At 39.7% G+C, this 16,418-nt stretch overlaps 1 protein-coding gene across 1 annotated transcript; it reads left to right on the plus strand.

Annotated features, from left to right (window-relative positions):
* The first annotated feature begins 8,674 nt into the window (after positions 1 to 8,674).
* On the plus strand, positions 8,675 to 13,163 carry LOC145490224 (uncharacterized). The gene has a single exon (XM_081469347.1). The coding sequence runs from the start codon at positions 9,068 to 9,070 to the stop codon at positions 9,596 to 9,598; it is 531 nt and encodes a 176-aa protein (XP_081325473.1). The 5' UTR covers positions 8,675 to 9,067; the 3' UTR covers positions 9,599 to 13,163.
* The last annotated feature ends 3,255 nt before the right edge of the window (positions 13,164 to 16,418 follow it).

Below are 16,418 nucleotides of genomic sequence, written 5' to 3' on the forward strand. Positions count from 1 at the left end.
CCATCGGAAGTCCTCGGAAATCTTCGGGTGATCTCCGGAAATCTAATTATTTTCGGCCATCTTCGGAATACCTTCGGATGGTCGTCGGTAGCCGTTAGGAATCTTCATGTTTCTCATAATTCAATCGACTCTTTTGGCCAGAGTCGAGTAATTTTGTTTTTAAGTGCCTTGCGGATTATTCCATGTGAAGACAATTTATAAATGTTGCAAGATAATTTTGATAGTAGCAAGACAAATTTATTTGTTGCAGAATAATTCCGCTTGTTTCAATATTAATTTTAATACTCCTATTTACCTCCTTTTATATGAAAAAAATGCTGAATATAATTTGGAGATTTAACTCGATCGGAAGAGAGTTTAGGTTTGGCTATAATTTTTATTACAGAAAGACAATTTTATTTGTTGATGAGTGGATTTCGTTGTCACACTGCAGTCCATTTAAATCTCCTTTTTGCTTAAACAAAACACCAAGTATTCCTTTGTTCGTCGATTCCGGGATAAAATGTGCGGGATTTTGATCACAAAAATTAGATTGTTTTGTCACACACAGTACCACCTTAAAAACTCAACGCTGTTTATCCACTAAACTATAGAGCGGTTTCCCAGAGGCTTTCGACAATAATTTGCAAATAATTTGATACTGTTGTTTGGCACGATTCGAAAACGTGGTAACCAATCCCGAGGAAAAGCCAATGCTTGTTTAGCCAATCAGCTAAAACAATGATGTTCACTCGAGTTCAGTTTAAACATCTTTACCGCATTTTTGTTTGTTCTTTTGGTTAATATTAACATTTACCTTGGTTTCGCGAAAGCCATTATTGGAAAACCGCTTCAAAACTATTTTTTCTAAAACCTTTCGACAAAAATGGTGGTGACCGAAGGTGAGCTATTGAAAAATATTGCAGTAGCAGTTGTTCGAAACCAATTAATAAATACCACAAGTTTTTCTACTAGAAATTAAAAACAAGACCAATGAAACCTCGAGAACTAATTCTTACAAAGTAAGCTTCAAATATATTGCCACCATTTTAATCGAAAGTTATAAAATTAGAATTCTTATCTCGTTGTCATCTCCAATGTTGAATAACAATTAACTCCTCGTGAATCTTAATCTCTTCTTCCGTTCGCCGGGTCATGCCAATGAATTCCATCTTCGCCGTTCGGCCATTTCCTCTCCTGAAAAAGAAGTAAATAACGACATGGAGAAACATAAGCTTTTTATCGGGACAAATGTATTTCCAGGATACACTATTACTACTAAGGCAATTATAAGCAGCGACCAAAGCTCGTGTCAACGGGCTGCACGTGGTAACGGTTTTCAGCTTTCGGGAGCAACAGTGCAGACCGCGGGAAGAACAGAAAATATCAAACAAATTCAGCGCAAGTTGCGTACAAACTCACGCAAAAATTAGTTCTTAACCCTTCAGCGACCGAAACATTTCATCTCAGTGATTGCAAAACTAAGACTGTATGGTTTATGAACGAAACTGAGTAAAGCTCGGCAACTTAGAAAATTGCGAGCGACGGGTGAAACTTTAGGGAGGTAGAAATTGTTCCGTTTGGTGAAGAGCAAAAAGATTGAAACATACACTCACCATTTATGTTTTGATACTTCTATCTTGTCTTGCTTTACCATCTTCGAAGGGAGAACTTGGCCTGATCTGACATCACTAGGAGTACATAAATTCACGTCTTCACACTATCACCAAGTGTTTGGTTTGAGGCAAATTCCACAAGTAGTCATGAATATTGATTACAAACTGGAACCAATCACTGAGAAAAATGTCGCCGCATATTTTCGCGACTTGGATTTTAATTATTATGCAAAACTATTGTACCACTTCAAAAATGTCATCTTTATTTCAGATCTTTGCATTTTTTGGCTTTATTAAAGGAGCTCAGTCACGGTATTTTGAGTTATTTTGGCCACGTACAAAATTACCTTTAAATTGAAGGAAACCTGAAAATAGTCTGTAGTAAGATAGAAAAACACTAAGAGATAATAATGAACCATGAAGGAACAACGATGGTTAAGGATGGAGAAGATTGACACGGATTACAAACGACGAACTTGAAACTGATTTGGGCTAAACTTTTGAAGATGCGCAATCTATGAGGTAGCTCCTTTAAGACTAGTTTTCAGCTGCTCTTATACATCATTTAAGTAAAATCTCAGGAAGATCAATAGTTTTGTGGTTCGAATTTTGGTGACGCCATGTGAAAACCAGCTATAACTTTGTAAAAACTGATTCAGGAGGCCTTCATATGTCCTTAAAAAACCCTCTAGTAATGTTATTGGTCGATTTTTGCAAATTTTTAAATACTGTTCCTGTGTTAAGGCCTGATGGCCTACGAATCAAAACTTTTAATTAAGCTAGAAACATTTAAAAAAGAAAAGAGCTAATCAAAACGTTTGAGTGTGAGCCCCAGACTCATGAACATGAATCCCGTACCCTTGTGGATAAATAGCATGTAGAGGCAAATTAGCTATTTGGTTTTCTTAGAGACCAGCATGTCGAAAGAGCGTAGTATTTTGAAAATTTCTGCACTGGACTCCTTGAATTGCTCAGTCCGTTAGACTTCTTACAGATTTTACTATACGTGAAATTGCCGGCTTTTATTGCAACTTCGTTCTCATGGTTTCTCGTCTCCCCGCCCTCCCTGCATTCATTGCGCGAATCGTTCAGCTTCCTGTGCATTCCGCTGGCGTTTCCTCGCGCTTTTGGTTCATGTTTTTTTCGTTTCCCAACGAATTCCTTAATAGTTGCCCGGTGGTTTCTTCAATATAACAGGGCTTTTCCCTTTTTCAACGGGAGAGCCCTGGGAAAGAGGTTGGTTAACTGTTACATTAATTTCCCTGTGCATTACTCTACAAGTTTCCTTTTCATTCGACTTGCTTTTCGTTCCGTTTTCCGCTGCGTTTTGCCTTGCCCTACCCAGTGCGTTCTGACATTTGTAACCCGTGGTTTCTTCCATGGTTTACCAGTGGGTTCCCTCCAACGTTACCCGAGCCTGCGAGCAGTCTCATCAGGGCGCTTATACGTAGGGCGGCGTTGGGCGGGGTACCAGGTCTTTTTCCGCCCTGGGCCCCGTTTCTCGAAAGCCCCGGAAACTTTTCGGGCCCGTAAAGCCATTTTTAGTTCATATGTATCTACAAACGGAGTAGTGTATACGCCTGAAACTTCTTGTATGAAGGGAACCTCTGTTCATATTAAGAATACGTGAATAAAACGGCTCTGTAATCATAAGGTTCGAGATTTTGCTATGGCTTTCCGGGCCCGAAAAGTTTCCGGAGCTTTCGAGAAACGGGCCCCTGGTCTCATCTTTGAGTCACGCGCGCGAGCGGCGAAGAGCAAAGCGATCCGGCGGAAAGGAGTCTGGTATTTTTTCTTGGGCCTGGAACCACAATGCATGTTTCAATCAAGGAACAGAATTTAACCAGTCAGCAAATACAGCCCATGCAAAACACTCCGATTCCGGCTTAGGGACTGGGATTCCAAGGAACAGATGGCGTTCCTGATTTTCATCGGTGGATATTAATAGAAGTGTTCACTGACGAGTTCAACATGCACAAGGTTGTGATGTAAAATTAAAATTACAAGAGAACAGTTTCATGTTGGTGTTGGCCCGCCACTTAGATACAGGTTGATACAAAGTCTGCAACTAAAATTCCGAATATTATTCTGGGATGTAGTCTGAACGAAGAGGATTTACACTGTTCTGTTCCTCCGTTTGCCTGGGCTTACCTTGCGAAGTTTTGTTTGAAGGGGACTTATTTTCAAGGGTGGGAGGGAATCCTTGGAAGATGATGGTATTTCTCGGACGACAGGTTGATCGTTGTGCCTTTCAAGGGAACAAATCTGTAGTTTAGTTGTTAAAGTTGCTCTTACAGCGCGCCCACAAACAGGATTCTGGTATGATTCTGTTACCCCACCCCAGTTGTTTGCGCCTTGGTAGTCCGAGGTTTTCTCTCTTGATTAATAAATAGTGTGACGAGGCGGCGAAAAGCAAATTACACATAAAACAGGAGGAAATACTCCCAGACTAAAGTATCAGATGTGGCATCGAGTCAAAGATACTTCTAGCCTGCTTGCAGACGTCTACCATTTCCTTTCAGACGGGAAAAAAAGTCTTTTTACCGAGTGAAACGAAGGCAATAGAAGACGACTGCGTGCAGATTAAGATACGTCCATCCAGGAAGTTAAATAAGCACGCCCCAGTCAGGTAAAATAAACACAGCATTTATTATTAAGTCTACCTTTACCTAATGACTAACAGTGAGCATTTAAAATTATTACATAGCTGTATACTGTAAAATCCCCCTAACACCCCACCCCCCTTATAATCACATCTCACTCTACCCTTTAAAGTATCACTCTTGAACTTCCCAGACATTGATCCTTACTGTATTAAACAATTCATAATACAGGTTTTTCCTCTATATTTTACCAATTCCGTTTGATATCTCTAACAGATAGTAAAGCTTATCCTGCCTTTTAAACTGGGAAGGAATCAATCACATCAAAACTGAATTTCTCTAATTGATTTTCTGGTTAAAAATTTTTACTTCTAGAGCGACAATAAATAATCATATTGTGGTATTTTATCACAAGTATGAGTTAATTTTGAGTATGGTGTAATCCCTCCAAGCTAACCACGTATATGTTCTATCTTTTCCTCTTAAACTTTATTAGCTATTTCCCCTCTGCTTGTATGAAAAGACAAAAAAGTTTTCAGATTCACTTGTTCCTGACAAAATCTATCTTCTCATACTAGTATCCTTTTTAGTTTTGACTTGTTCCAAAAGATCGTCCATCGCGTTAAAATAAATGAACAATTTTTTGTTACTACTTCCAGTCGAATTGTTATCTCTTTTACAAATTAACCTCTTTATGCCTTGTCTCGTGATACCTTTCATTAAGTGTAATACCTTTCGCGTGATACCTTTCTGCGTGATGCTTTTCTGCGTGATGCCTTTCGCGTGATGCCTTTCAGCGTGATGCCTTCTTGTGTGATGCCTTTTCGTATGATTCCTTTAGGCGTGATGCCTTTCAGCATTTAGCGTGATGCCTTTTAGCGCGATGCATTTTAGCGTGATGCATTTTAGTGTGATGTTTTTTGGCGTGATGCCTGTTTGCGTAATGACTATTTGTAGAATCGGCTAGTTGCCATTCAGCTTTTGATTGATGCATGTACAATTTGGATAATTTGATATCAATTACTGAGGACTGAATTTTGTCATAGGTACACCTCCATAACAATGGAACAAAAACAGACTAGAGTGCTCAACAATAGAGTTCTCTGAAGATACCGCATTATGCAAATTTGAGAAGAGACTGTCGCGAACTTTTGCATTTTACCTGTGTGAACCTCGATTACCCAGAAATTTTTTTCCATATTATTATAGTAGAAACGACACTCTTTTGCACAGTACTTGTTTTAGTTCCATATCGGACATACCAAGATGCGTTTTAAGCCCGTAAAACTACGCAATTTTTGCCGTTTTCCTAGGGGCTTGAGAAGGCAATTCTTCAACGGTCGACGGAATCCTTCAAAATGCTTGAAAAATTTAAAACTTCCTATAGTTAGATATTAATTAAATTAATTAAGTATTTAATGTCTAAAGGTATACAGATTTGAAAAAAATATACTCTATAGCTTCCCACACTTCATATCTACTATGATGATAAAATGTTAATAACAGATTTAAATCCAAGGCACAGGGCTGGCTTCTTAGTCCTAGTATACCATTCTTTCATCTCAAAGGCAAAAACAAAACCAAAACATTATTCACCCATGTATTGATAAATCAATCAATTCAACAGTGATTGAGTAAAACAGTAAAACTCTTCATAATAAAAAAGGGGCCCTCAATGTATGGAGAAGTAGGGGAAAAAAGGTTTGTCCATAAACTCATAGGGTATGGCAATCTTATAATTAAAGCGGTTCAAATTGAATCTCAACTAAGAGGTACTCTTGAATGTTAAAATATATAATAAATTTAACTAAATTATTTGATTTAGGCAGTTGCAAGTAGCACTAAACAAAACAAACCTAGCTAATATGATAAGCTTTATGTGTAAATTTTATTACATTTTTATTTGCCATGGACTTATGAAATTGGGAAATTAAAAAATTAATATAGATATTTCACAAACAATAACAAAGTGACTTGTAAAAAATAACAAGTGAAACTTCTGTTTGCATGGACTTCATGTAACGTCTGTCCGTCTGATCTCACTTGTTTGAGTCCATTTCGAACACCAACTGAGATAAAAGAAGCTTACAGGGTGAAATAATTAACCATGCATCCAAATGAAAGGAAGCTGACAAAAAGGACTGACAAACCAATCACCCGCTTTTTGCTTGCTCGACCAGTACCAGCTGGGGCCAGGGGCTCCTCTTCATGTTGAGGTTCCTAAAACAACAGTTAAGGCCATTCTACACATACATATGTGTATATACTTAATTTATTCCAGAAGCAAACTACATGTAGATACAGTGTGTATACAATCAAAATCTAAAAATAAAGGGAAAAAATGCCCGTAGAAAAGGAAGTTAGGAGGTTATCCCTATGTGAAAAAGTACTATTTTATGTTGAACATTAATACCATTAAATATGAATCTAGACATGACAACCACTCATTAGTTTCACAGCTGGGTTCAGGCAAATTAGTCGCAACCTAATTTTAGTCAATTGAGCAGCTTTTAACCAAAGTCATAAGACTCTTGCAAGCCAATAAAATTCCACTATGTACTTCAGAGTAAAATAACTGTAGTATTGCTTAATACCTAGTGTGTAACCTAGTATTAGGATCTAGCGCACATCAGTATCATTCTAGCAATAGTGCAATAGCTATCTATTATTTGCACTCATTCAAGTTACCAACATTAGCTTTCCCACCCACCCACTTCCATGGCAATATGATTTTTGTTGTGTACATGATCTCGTTGCAAGTCACGTATTTGTAATTATCTTGTACAGGCTCTCGATGGGCCTCTAGTTTTATCGTAGTTTAATTGAAGATTGTAATTAGGATGAATCATTTTCCATCTTGCTTGTATGTGTAGGATTAAAATAAAGTGCCTGACCCCAAACATGTGGTTCGAGAGTGAGTTTCTATGTTTAGATACACCCCCAGTCCCCATTGACAGGGTAAGTGAAAATTTACCACCTAAAGTAGGGCCGACATGTACCCCCACAAATAAACTGATTACTCTTTACCTGCCAAATTAAATTGAAATTGAAATTAAGACCCAAACACCAGAAATGACTTTCATATCCCATTCACTAATCCGGCTCATCCATGAGTGATGTTGGTGGAGAGGGAAGGGTGAGTGGATTAAAATATAATGGCCCATATTTAAGTCAATACTTTTACCAGGTAAAACATTACAGAAGCTTAATGCACCTGTCACTATAAACCCCCACCCACCCTTACCCCGGGGAATCATGGGGCATGGGTGGGGCTTTGTGGGGTCTTTGACTCTTTGCCTTGCCCGAGGGGGTGGGGGATTAATTCATTTTTTTGCATTGCCTTCCCAGAGAGGTGGGGGATTAGTACATTTTGGCCTTTGTTTTTCCCTATGGAGTGGGGGATTCATACATTTTAGTCCATTGCCTTGTCGAGCAAGAAAGAGTAAGGACACTTTAATAACCCGGTTGGAAAGGGGTCTGGAACGAGAGCCTGGTAACAAGACAGTTTCCCACCATATTGGAAACATGCTGTCTTCTTCAGCGATGGACGAACGAAAGGTATAGAGAATCTGCAGAATTTCTTGGCTATCCCATCCCTATAACCCATCAATTCTTTTTATGGCAAGATTTCCATATAACCCCATACATTGATTATGCATACAGCTCTTTGTTTAACTAAACAATAGCGGAAACAATAGAGCTCCTTTGAGACTTATCCACTTTCAATAATTATAAAATTTGCCATTTTGTCTCGCATTCTTTTAGACTCTAAAATACAGCCAAATCGTGCAGAAAACATGATAGGATGTGACAGTTTACATTGCAGTGTCAAGTGGTACCATTTTTTGTATGCAGGGATTGATATAAAGAATGTGCCAGAAGGAGAATGGCTGTGCATTTCCTGCTGGAAAAGTTGAAGACATAATGGACTACTTTGTGTCTTTTTATGGTGATGTGTCCTGAATGAAGCTAGAAAATTTGGCACTTGTAAAAATGTGTTGACCAAACGTCGAGGTATTCAAAAATAAACGTCAATCACACTTCTGAAAGTAATACTGCAGGTTTAGACAAGGAGTGTTTTTCTTTTGTCCCCTGTATGTGGTGGATTATCCTCATTTTGGTAGGGATTAGACCCAAAAATATGTCCCCTGTATGTAGGGCATTATCCTTGTTTGGTTGTGCTCTGTGGCTAATGTCCCATGATTCCCTGGGGTGGGGGGTGGGGGTTTCAAGTGACAGGTGCATAATATAAAACAGTTCAGAGTTATATAATATAAGCTTTCAAGATCTAAACTGCATGTACCAAAAAAAATACCTCACATCCTGATTTTCTGCAGAGCAATGATCTTCCTCATTTTGTTGCTAAAGGAAAGATGCATTGTAGGAATGAAATACCAAAAGTTCTCACAGACCAACAAAACAATTATTATACTTGCTGCTTTTTACAACATGTCATCTAATGATCATAAACTTACCTCGTTCCTGTCCGCCATGATAAATGGGGTCAGTACAGCACCGTGTAGGGTTCATGTATGTGTCATGAAGTGTACTAATAGATGGTGGTTATTTTCCGTGGTTACAAGAGACCACTAGGAACCAAGACACGTGATTACATCTTGGCACGAGTGGCGTGATGTATGACGAAATTGCGACCATATACAAAACAAAACCTGAGTTTCGAGTGAAAACAGACAAAAAGGCCTCGAATCGTTCCCAGGGCTTTTTCCTTTGAAATTGGCCCCTCCCATTTTCTAAGGGAAAAGCCCTGGGAACGAGGTTGGGGGCCCTACTCAAAGTTGACATATAACAGGCGTTCCTTGTAACGCCTCTCATTCGGCTAACAATCAGGGCGAATGAACTAACTAAACTATGGCAGCGCCATCAGGAAGCTATTTTCCCAGACGCAATCCAATACCTACGAATAACCAAGAGCTAATGGCTCTTTGGTTCAAACATCGCTACTTTGTCTACCTACAAAGACTCCAACAAGGCAGACTTATTGGTCCTTTATGTTCCTGTACCCTCGGAATTCAACAGAATGTCTATGATCAACTACCAAAGCAGCAGCAGGCCCAGATAGCCGACATGTTTCGTAGCGCGGAAGGAGATTGGGCTTCAGACGGCCCTGAAGGAGGTTTCAACTCGCCTCAAACTGGCGGAAGAGGAAGACCCATTTTTCCAGTTCTCTTGATTGAGTCACCGCACACAGGCGACCGAGTCATCAAACCATTCGCATGGGGTGGTAGCCGAGGCACGTTTTGTCTTTCTACTGGCGGAACAAAGCGCTTGGTGGCTTTGCCCTACGCCACAGCTCAATTTTACTCTGGGCATACACCGGATGACGGAGGAGAAATGTGGCCAATTTTTCTGGTTTTTGCGGACATTCGAGATGCCCATTAACTAATCAAAACATACAAGGTGCTACCTTAGGTGGCCGTATGTGGACCCTGTGTTCAGTACATGTTGAGGCATTCGATAGATCATTTGACGACAGGCTGCACATGTAAGATCAATTGTTTTCACTTTCATCTAGTTTTATCATGTTATAATATTATTTTGGATTAGTTATCTAGTGAATTAAGAATTTATTCAGATATGGATTAGCGTATCATTGTATCTGCTAAGTCAGGTAAACAAGTTTTATTCATTTCGGAAACTGTCTAATGGCATATGTTTGGATCTTTACGACGCCGGAAGTGTAGCGAGTTATGTATTAAACGCAATTTCAACAGATTATATGTCGTTAAATAAGCCATTATCCTTTACCAGACCATGTAATGCTATTTTACGAGTCTATATGAGACAAAATGCAGGAAAGTCTAACTTAATTATTCCTGATTAAATCTTGGCAACACTTTATTCCAGATTTATCACTCGTTAGTTCCATCTCTACCTCTTCTTTGATTAAGCGAGGGAAGAATGGGGAAATGGAAATAAGGAAATATATATAAAAAAGCGCGCGGTGGACGATGGAAATCACGCCGTATGCCTTCCTTGTTTGGCGGCTCTGTCCGGTTCCAAAGAGGCACTCTGGGAAAGTGAGGCTTCATATCACTGAGTACCCACAGGGGGCCTTAGCATTAGATGAGAATTTCATTCCATAAATCGCCGACCGATATGTTTTTGCGTTTTGAGGTTTCCTGGCGGCCACCATGGAACTGTAACTGAGAATCTTCGACCGTTTCTTAGTTTCGCAATGATCGGGTATTTAAAATTCAAATTGGTCGCCACAACACGCATCGGTGGTAAAGATAAGCTTTTTTCATTCATTTTCTAACCTGATCTGATGAGCCCTTCGATGCGTACAACCTCGATCAGACCAATAATTCAGTCTTCTTCTCCTACTCTCTCTTCTCTTTATCTGGCACAAAAAAAATCCTGTCCAAAAGTACCCAATAGGACTCTACAACAGATAAACGACAGGGGCTTACCATACGCATTTTACAGAACTAGACCTGCCTTGAAAGTATAAAAAAAAGCTTACTCGAAACTTAGCAGCATATTCCAAAATCGTTTCATTTTATTCTCGAAAAGGTACGATCTTTGCAAATCTGTCCTAGTGTACCGATATACAAGCAACGATACAAAAGACCACTCAATATACTAGACTGATATAGTTAATTACACTAAATATCCCGCTGTGCGGGATATTTAAAAGAGACAGACGAAGAGATTTTCTTCGCGAAATGTTGCGGAATATCTTTAGCGATCGTGAACCTGCTATATAATGTTATTTATGATACGAGTAACTGGCTAGCTACATTGCAGGACGCGACGAGTAAAATAACTAGACTAGGCTCCGATTCATTTTTTAAGGCGCACAGGAAACAACGCCGGAGGTATATAACTCACATGCTTGATGGTATACGACAGCTGTGGCCATCAGAACCGAGCCCAAGACCCAATATCACAATCGATACCGTAAAATAATACAAGGCTATAACAAAACAAGGCAAGACCTCACAGGGAGGCCCTCGTCCAAAATCGCGGAAAAAGTTCCTTCGATTGACTCAGTGAAACGGAACGAATGCAAGGAGTTTTCCATGAGTTGGTTTGGGCAAACCAAACTAAGACAGATTGAAGCAAACATTTTCTCAGACACGCTCCTTCACCTGTGAATAACCGAGAGCTGCTGGTATCGTGGTTCAAGCATCGTTAAAAAAAAAAGTGTACTTACAGAGACTTCATCAAAGTGGACAAGAAGGGCCGGCCTCTCTGCTCCTGAACGCTCGGAATTCGACAAAATGTCTAGAATCAATTACCACCGGTACAGCAGGCCCAGATAGCTGACTTGTTTCCTAGCGCAAAAGTAGATTATAAATAGGCCTCGGACGGTCCTGTAGGAAGCTTTTTCACTCGCCTCAAACTGGCGGAAGAGAAAAACTCAATGCATTTTCCAGTTTTCTCGATCAGCTCACACGCCGGGGCGAGCGAATCATCAAACCATTCGCATGGAGTGATACCCCTGGTTCATTTTGTCTTTTACGGGCGCAACAAAGTGTTTTAGCGCTTTTGTATTAAGCTACAGCTCAATTCTATCTGGACATACACAGGGTGATGGACTGGAGGACAATGAGGCCAATTTTCTTACGGTGTTAGCCGACACTCGAAAAGCTCATTAATAAATATACAAGGTATAACCTTCTGTGAAAGTATATAGAACCTTGCGTTAAGGCATTCGGCTGATCGAACCGCAACATAACAGGCCTCACATCAGATCAACCTTTTTCATCTTCTTGGTTCATAAACAATTAGCATGGCATTTGTTTAGGTCTTCACAAAACGAAAGTGAAGAATTCAAGTTGTAGTGCGTTAAGTTCCTTGTCATAGCGCAATTCAATCTCGACAGATTTCAGACTGTTCGTGCCAGCTATTTACAAACACCATACCTTTGATTGCACTAAATTAAATGCGGTAATGTCGTTTGAGACGCAACAACTTGAAGCGAAGCGAATATAGCGTTCAAAACATGCCTGGGGGCAATAGTTAATGAGAAATGTGCGATGTGACAACTTTCGTTAGTGTCGGTAAACCTTCGAAAGTCCTCGGAAATCTTCGAGTGATCTCTGGCGTGGGGTAATAATTTTCGTCCATCTTAGGAATGCTTCGGATGGTCGTCGGCAGCCGTTCGGAATCTCCATGTTTCTCATAATTTTCAATCGACATTTTGGCCAGAGGCCGAGTAATTATGTTTTTATGTGTGTTGCAGATTAATCCATGTGAAGACAATTTGATGTTGCAATATAATTTTGATAGTAGCAAGAAAATTGTAATTGTTACAGACTGAATTTCGTGTGTTCCAACATGAATCCCATTACTCCTATTTATCTCCTTTTTATATGAAAACACACTGAAAATAGTTTCGGGGTTTAGCTCGATCCGAAGAGAATTTAAAAAGTTCTGCGGTAATTTAAATTACAGCAAGACAATTTTGTTTGTTGATGAGTGGATTTCGTTGTTGCCAATTATATTTTTGCCTGAAAAAGCACCGAGTATTCCTTTCTTTTCCCTTCTCGATTCCGAGATAAAATGAGCTCGTTTTGATCACACAAATTTAGATGGCCAAATACATGCAGTGCAACCGTAAAATCTCAACGCTGTCTATCCACTAAATATAGAGCGGTTTCCCAGAAGCTTTGGAAAATAATTTGCAAATAACTTGATACTGTTGTTTAGCACGATTTGAAGATTTGGTAACCAATCAGGAAAAAGACAATGCACGTAGGGGCCAAACCACCGCCCAAATGTTTCGTCAGTTATTGGGTATTTCACATTATTTCGCATTACTTAAAAAGTATTGACTCTTTCTACACCAAACTTCGCAGATGAGCAGGAGACCTATTGCCAATTATATTTACGTGAAAAATGTCAGTAAATGTCAAAGTTGTGACGTCGCAGTGATGACGTCATGTTTTTTGCCACTTTTGAAGTTTTTAATATGCATATTTTTTTTTTACAATATGTTCGAAAGAGCACGTCAAGGGGAGTTGAAAGCTGAAAAAATTTTGTCCGTATCACAAAAATTAAATGAAATATGGCATTTTTAACCATGAAAAATAACTCTGCAAAATATGGGCTCCCCCTTGAGAAAAATCCCCAAATTGGAGCCGTAATTTTGTTCCAGAAAATGCAGCTATGTTGCATATGTGATGTGCCAAATGACTAAAGCAAAAATAAAGAAGAAAATCGGAATAAAAAGTTATCCCTCTAGTGTTATTGCGTTAAAATTAGTTTTGTTACGTCATAACCTGTGACGTCACCCGTTCGTTTACTGTTAATGCCATCTTAATAAAGCCGAAAATCAAATTTCTAAAACCATACGATTTTTGACAACATCAAGCTTTCTATTATTCTAGATTATTAGCCTTGCTAGAAAAAAAACTGAAAAAAATAACCCTGAGAGACTGACTTAAGAAGGACAGTATGGTTAAGCAAATTCCGCGGGGACAGCAAAAAAATATTTAATTTACCATATCTCGAAAAATAATCATCATAGCAAAAAACGGTTTCCGGCATTTTACTCCTCAAGTCAAGGCCTTTCCAATGACATAATCTTTACACCAGATTTTACAAAAAATCATGGCACGTTTTGGTGACGTCATCAATTGTGACGTCATAATCTGACATTTTGTCACAACTTCCAAAGTGAAATAAACTGGAGAACAAAGAAAGCTCATCTGCCAAACTTGGTTCAGAAATATATAAACCAAGCAAATATAGCCTTGATGAAACATTAGGGGGGTGGTTTGGCCCCTACGTGATGCTTGTTTAGCCAATCAGCTAAAGCAATGATGTTCACTCAATTTCTAAACATCTTGACCGCATTTCTGTTTGATATTTTTGGATAATAACAACTTTTACTTTGGTTTCGTGAGAGCGATTTTTGTAAAACCGCTATAAAGCTATTTTTCCGAAATCCTTTCGACAAAAATGATGGTGACCGAAGGTGAGCTATTAAAAAAATTTTATATCAGTAGTTCGAAACCAATCAATACCACGAGTTTTTCTTCTAGGAAAAAAAAAGACAAATGAAAACCTCGAAAACTAATCCTTATAACGTAAGCTTCAAATATATTGCCACCATTTTGATCGAAATCAATGAGATTAAAATTCTTATCTCGTTCATCTCGAATGTGTTGAATCTCTTCTTTCGTTCGCTGGGTCATACCAATGACTTCCCTCTTCGCCGTTAGGCCATTTCCTCTCCTTAAAAGGAAGACAAGATACAGAAATGTAAGCTTTTCTTCCGGACAAATCTATTTCCTAGATACATCATTACTACCAGGGCAATCAGCGACCAACGGCCCGTAAGAACCGGCTGCGCGTGATAGTTTCCCCGAGCAACACGCAACGAGACTGAGGACAGGAAATATCAACTTGAAATTCAGCGTAAATATCTTATCTTACGAGCTTAGGGAAAATTGTTCCTTAGCACTTCGCTAAGAAGTTTTATCTCAAGAGTCTTCAAAAACTACGACTACCAGTGGCGGTCCCAGACCTTGAGCTAAGGGGGGGGGGGGGGGGGGGCGTTTTGTTTTGCTTGTGCTGCCGGCTTTTCTTCCTTCGGTTATTTCTTCTTTTTTACCCAAAAGAAGGAGGTGGGGCGGGGGGCAGGCCTCCTCCTCTAGATCCGCCACTGACTACCCGGTTTATGAACGAAGTTATATACAACTTCTCCGCTAAGAAAATTGCGAGCGAAGGGAGGAACTTAACTCTAAAAAGATAAAAATTGTTCCGTTTGGTGAAGGAACAACAAGATCAAAACACACACCCACCATTTATAATTTAATACGTCTATCTCGTCCTGCTTTATTTTCTTTGAGAGAAGAACTTGGACATCACCAGGAACACATAAATCCACGTCTTCACACTATCAATCCACAAGTTGTGATGAGTATTGATAACAAACTAGAACCATTCGCTGACAAAAACGTCGCCGCATATTTTCACGACTTGGATTTGAATTCTAATGCAAAACTATTGTATCACTTCAAAGAGATCAACTTTATTCCAGATCTCTCCATTCTTAGTCTTTTTTGAGACAGCAATACGTGAAATTAAATACATTTGTGAAGACTGATTCACGCGGCCGTCATATTTCGTTAAATAAGCTTTTTTTGTTAATCCTATTGGTCGATTTTCGCTCGTTCCGCCACACGTTAAGTCGTTCATTCCCTCATAGATCTCTCCCGACGACATTCGTGGATTCGTAGTGGGTTTCCCCGTTTGTTTGCTTGGCTGTTACGTCCTGACTTCAATGCTTTATGTGCTTCACGTGCATTAACGTACATGGGTTTTCCAACGTTTGGCTATGGGTTTCCTTTTGCTTTGTCTCGTGCGTCCCCCATACTTAAGCTGTCGCCATTTTCAAGTTCTTTTGCTTAGGGACTGGTCAAAAATTATAGAGGGAGGGGAGGGGTCTGCTGGGGCATTTGAAAATGTAGTAGATAGAAAACTCGTGACCCACCCCTTCCACTTGGCACAAAACTGAGTGACCCACTCCTAAATGAAGGTTGAAAATTACTTGACACACTCCCTATAAAGCACTGATGACACTTTTTGTTACATCGCGTAATCCAATAATATTATGCTGTGCATCAACTTGTCGTGTTATTTATGTTATAGATTTATTAAGAATCTAAGTATTGTGATACCGCGCGTTTCCTATGCGTTGCCATTTCCCTGTACATTACTCTACAAGTTTCCTTTTCATTCCACTTGCTTTTTGTTCCGTTTACCGGTGCGTTTTGCTTTGCCCTACCCTCCGCGTTCTGACATACGTAACTCGTGCGTTCTTCCCTGGTTTCCCAATGTGTTCCCTCCGAGTTAGCCTTGCGTTCACTTTGAGTTTCTCATGCGTTTAATAGTTTGTTTCACCTTGTGATCCCTACGCATTCCTTTAAAATCTCCCGCTATGTTTCTCCGTGACGTTCCTTTTTAATTTCCGTACATTCCGCCAGATGTACACGTGTTCCGTTGTGTCTTCCTCCTCCAAAGGCTTTTCTTATTTTTTTTTTTTTTTTCTTAGCGCAAAGAGCGATTGGGAGACTGGGAGTGAGCAAAAGGGCGCGAGCGGGAGCTGGTAGCAAGTGAGGAGCGCGAGCGCAGGGTGCGATGGGAAGGGGAAAAAGAGAGAGATCCCCTGCGCCCCTATTCACCAGTTAGTCATTATCGTTAATCATAATATCGTGCAGGCGACTGGGGACCACGCAGCCGTTGT

This window comes from Orbicella franksi, chromosome 6, assembly GCF_964199315.1.
Source record: "Orbicella franksi chromosome 6, jaOrbFran1.1, whole genome shotgun sequence".
Taxonomy (NCBI): domain Eukaryota; kingdom Metazoa; phylum Cnidaria; class Anthozoa; order Scleractinia; family Merulinidae; genus Orbicella; species Orbicella franksi.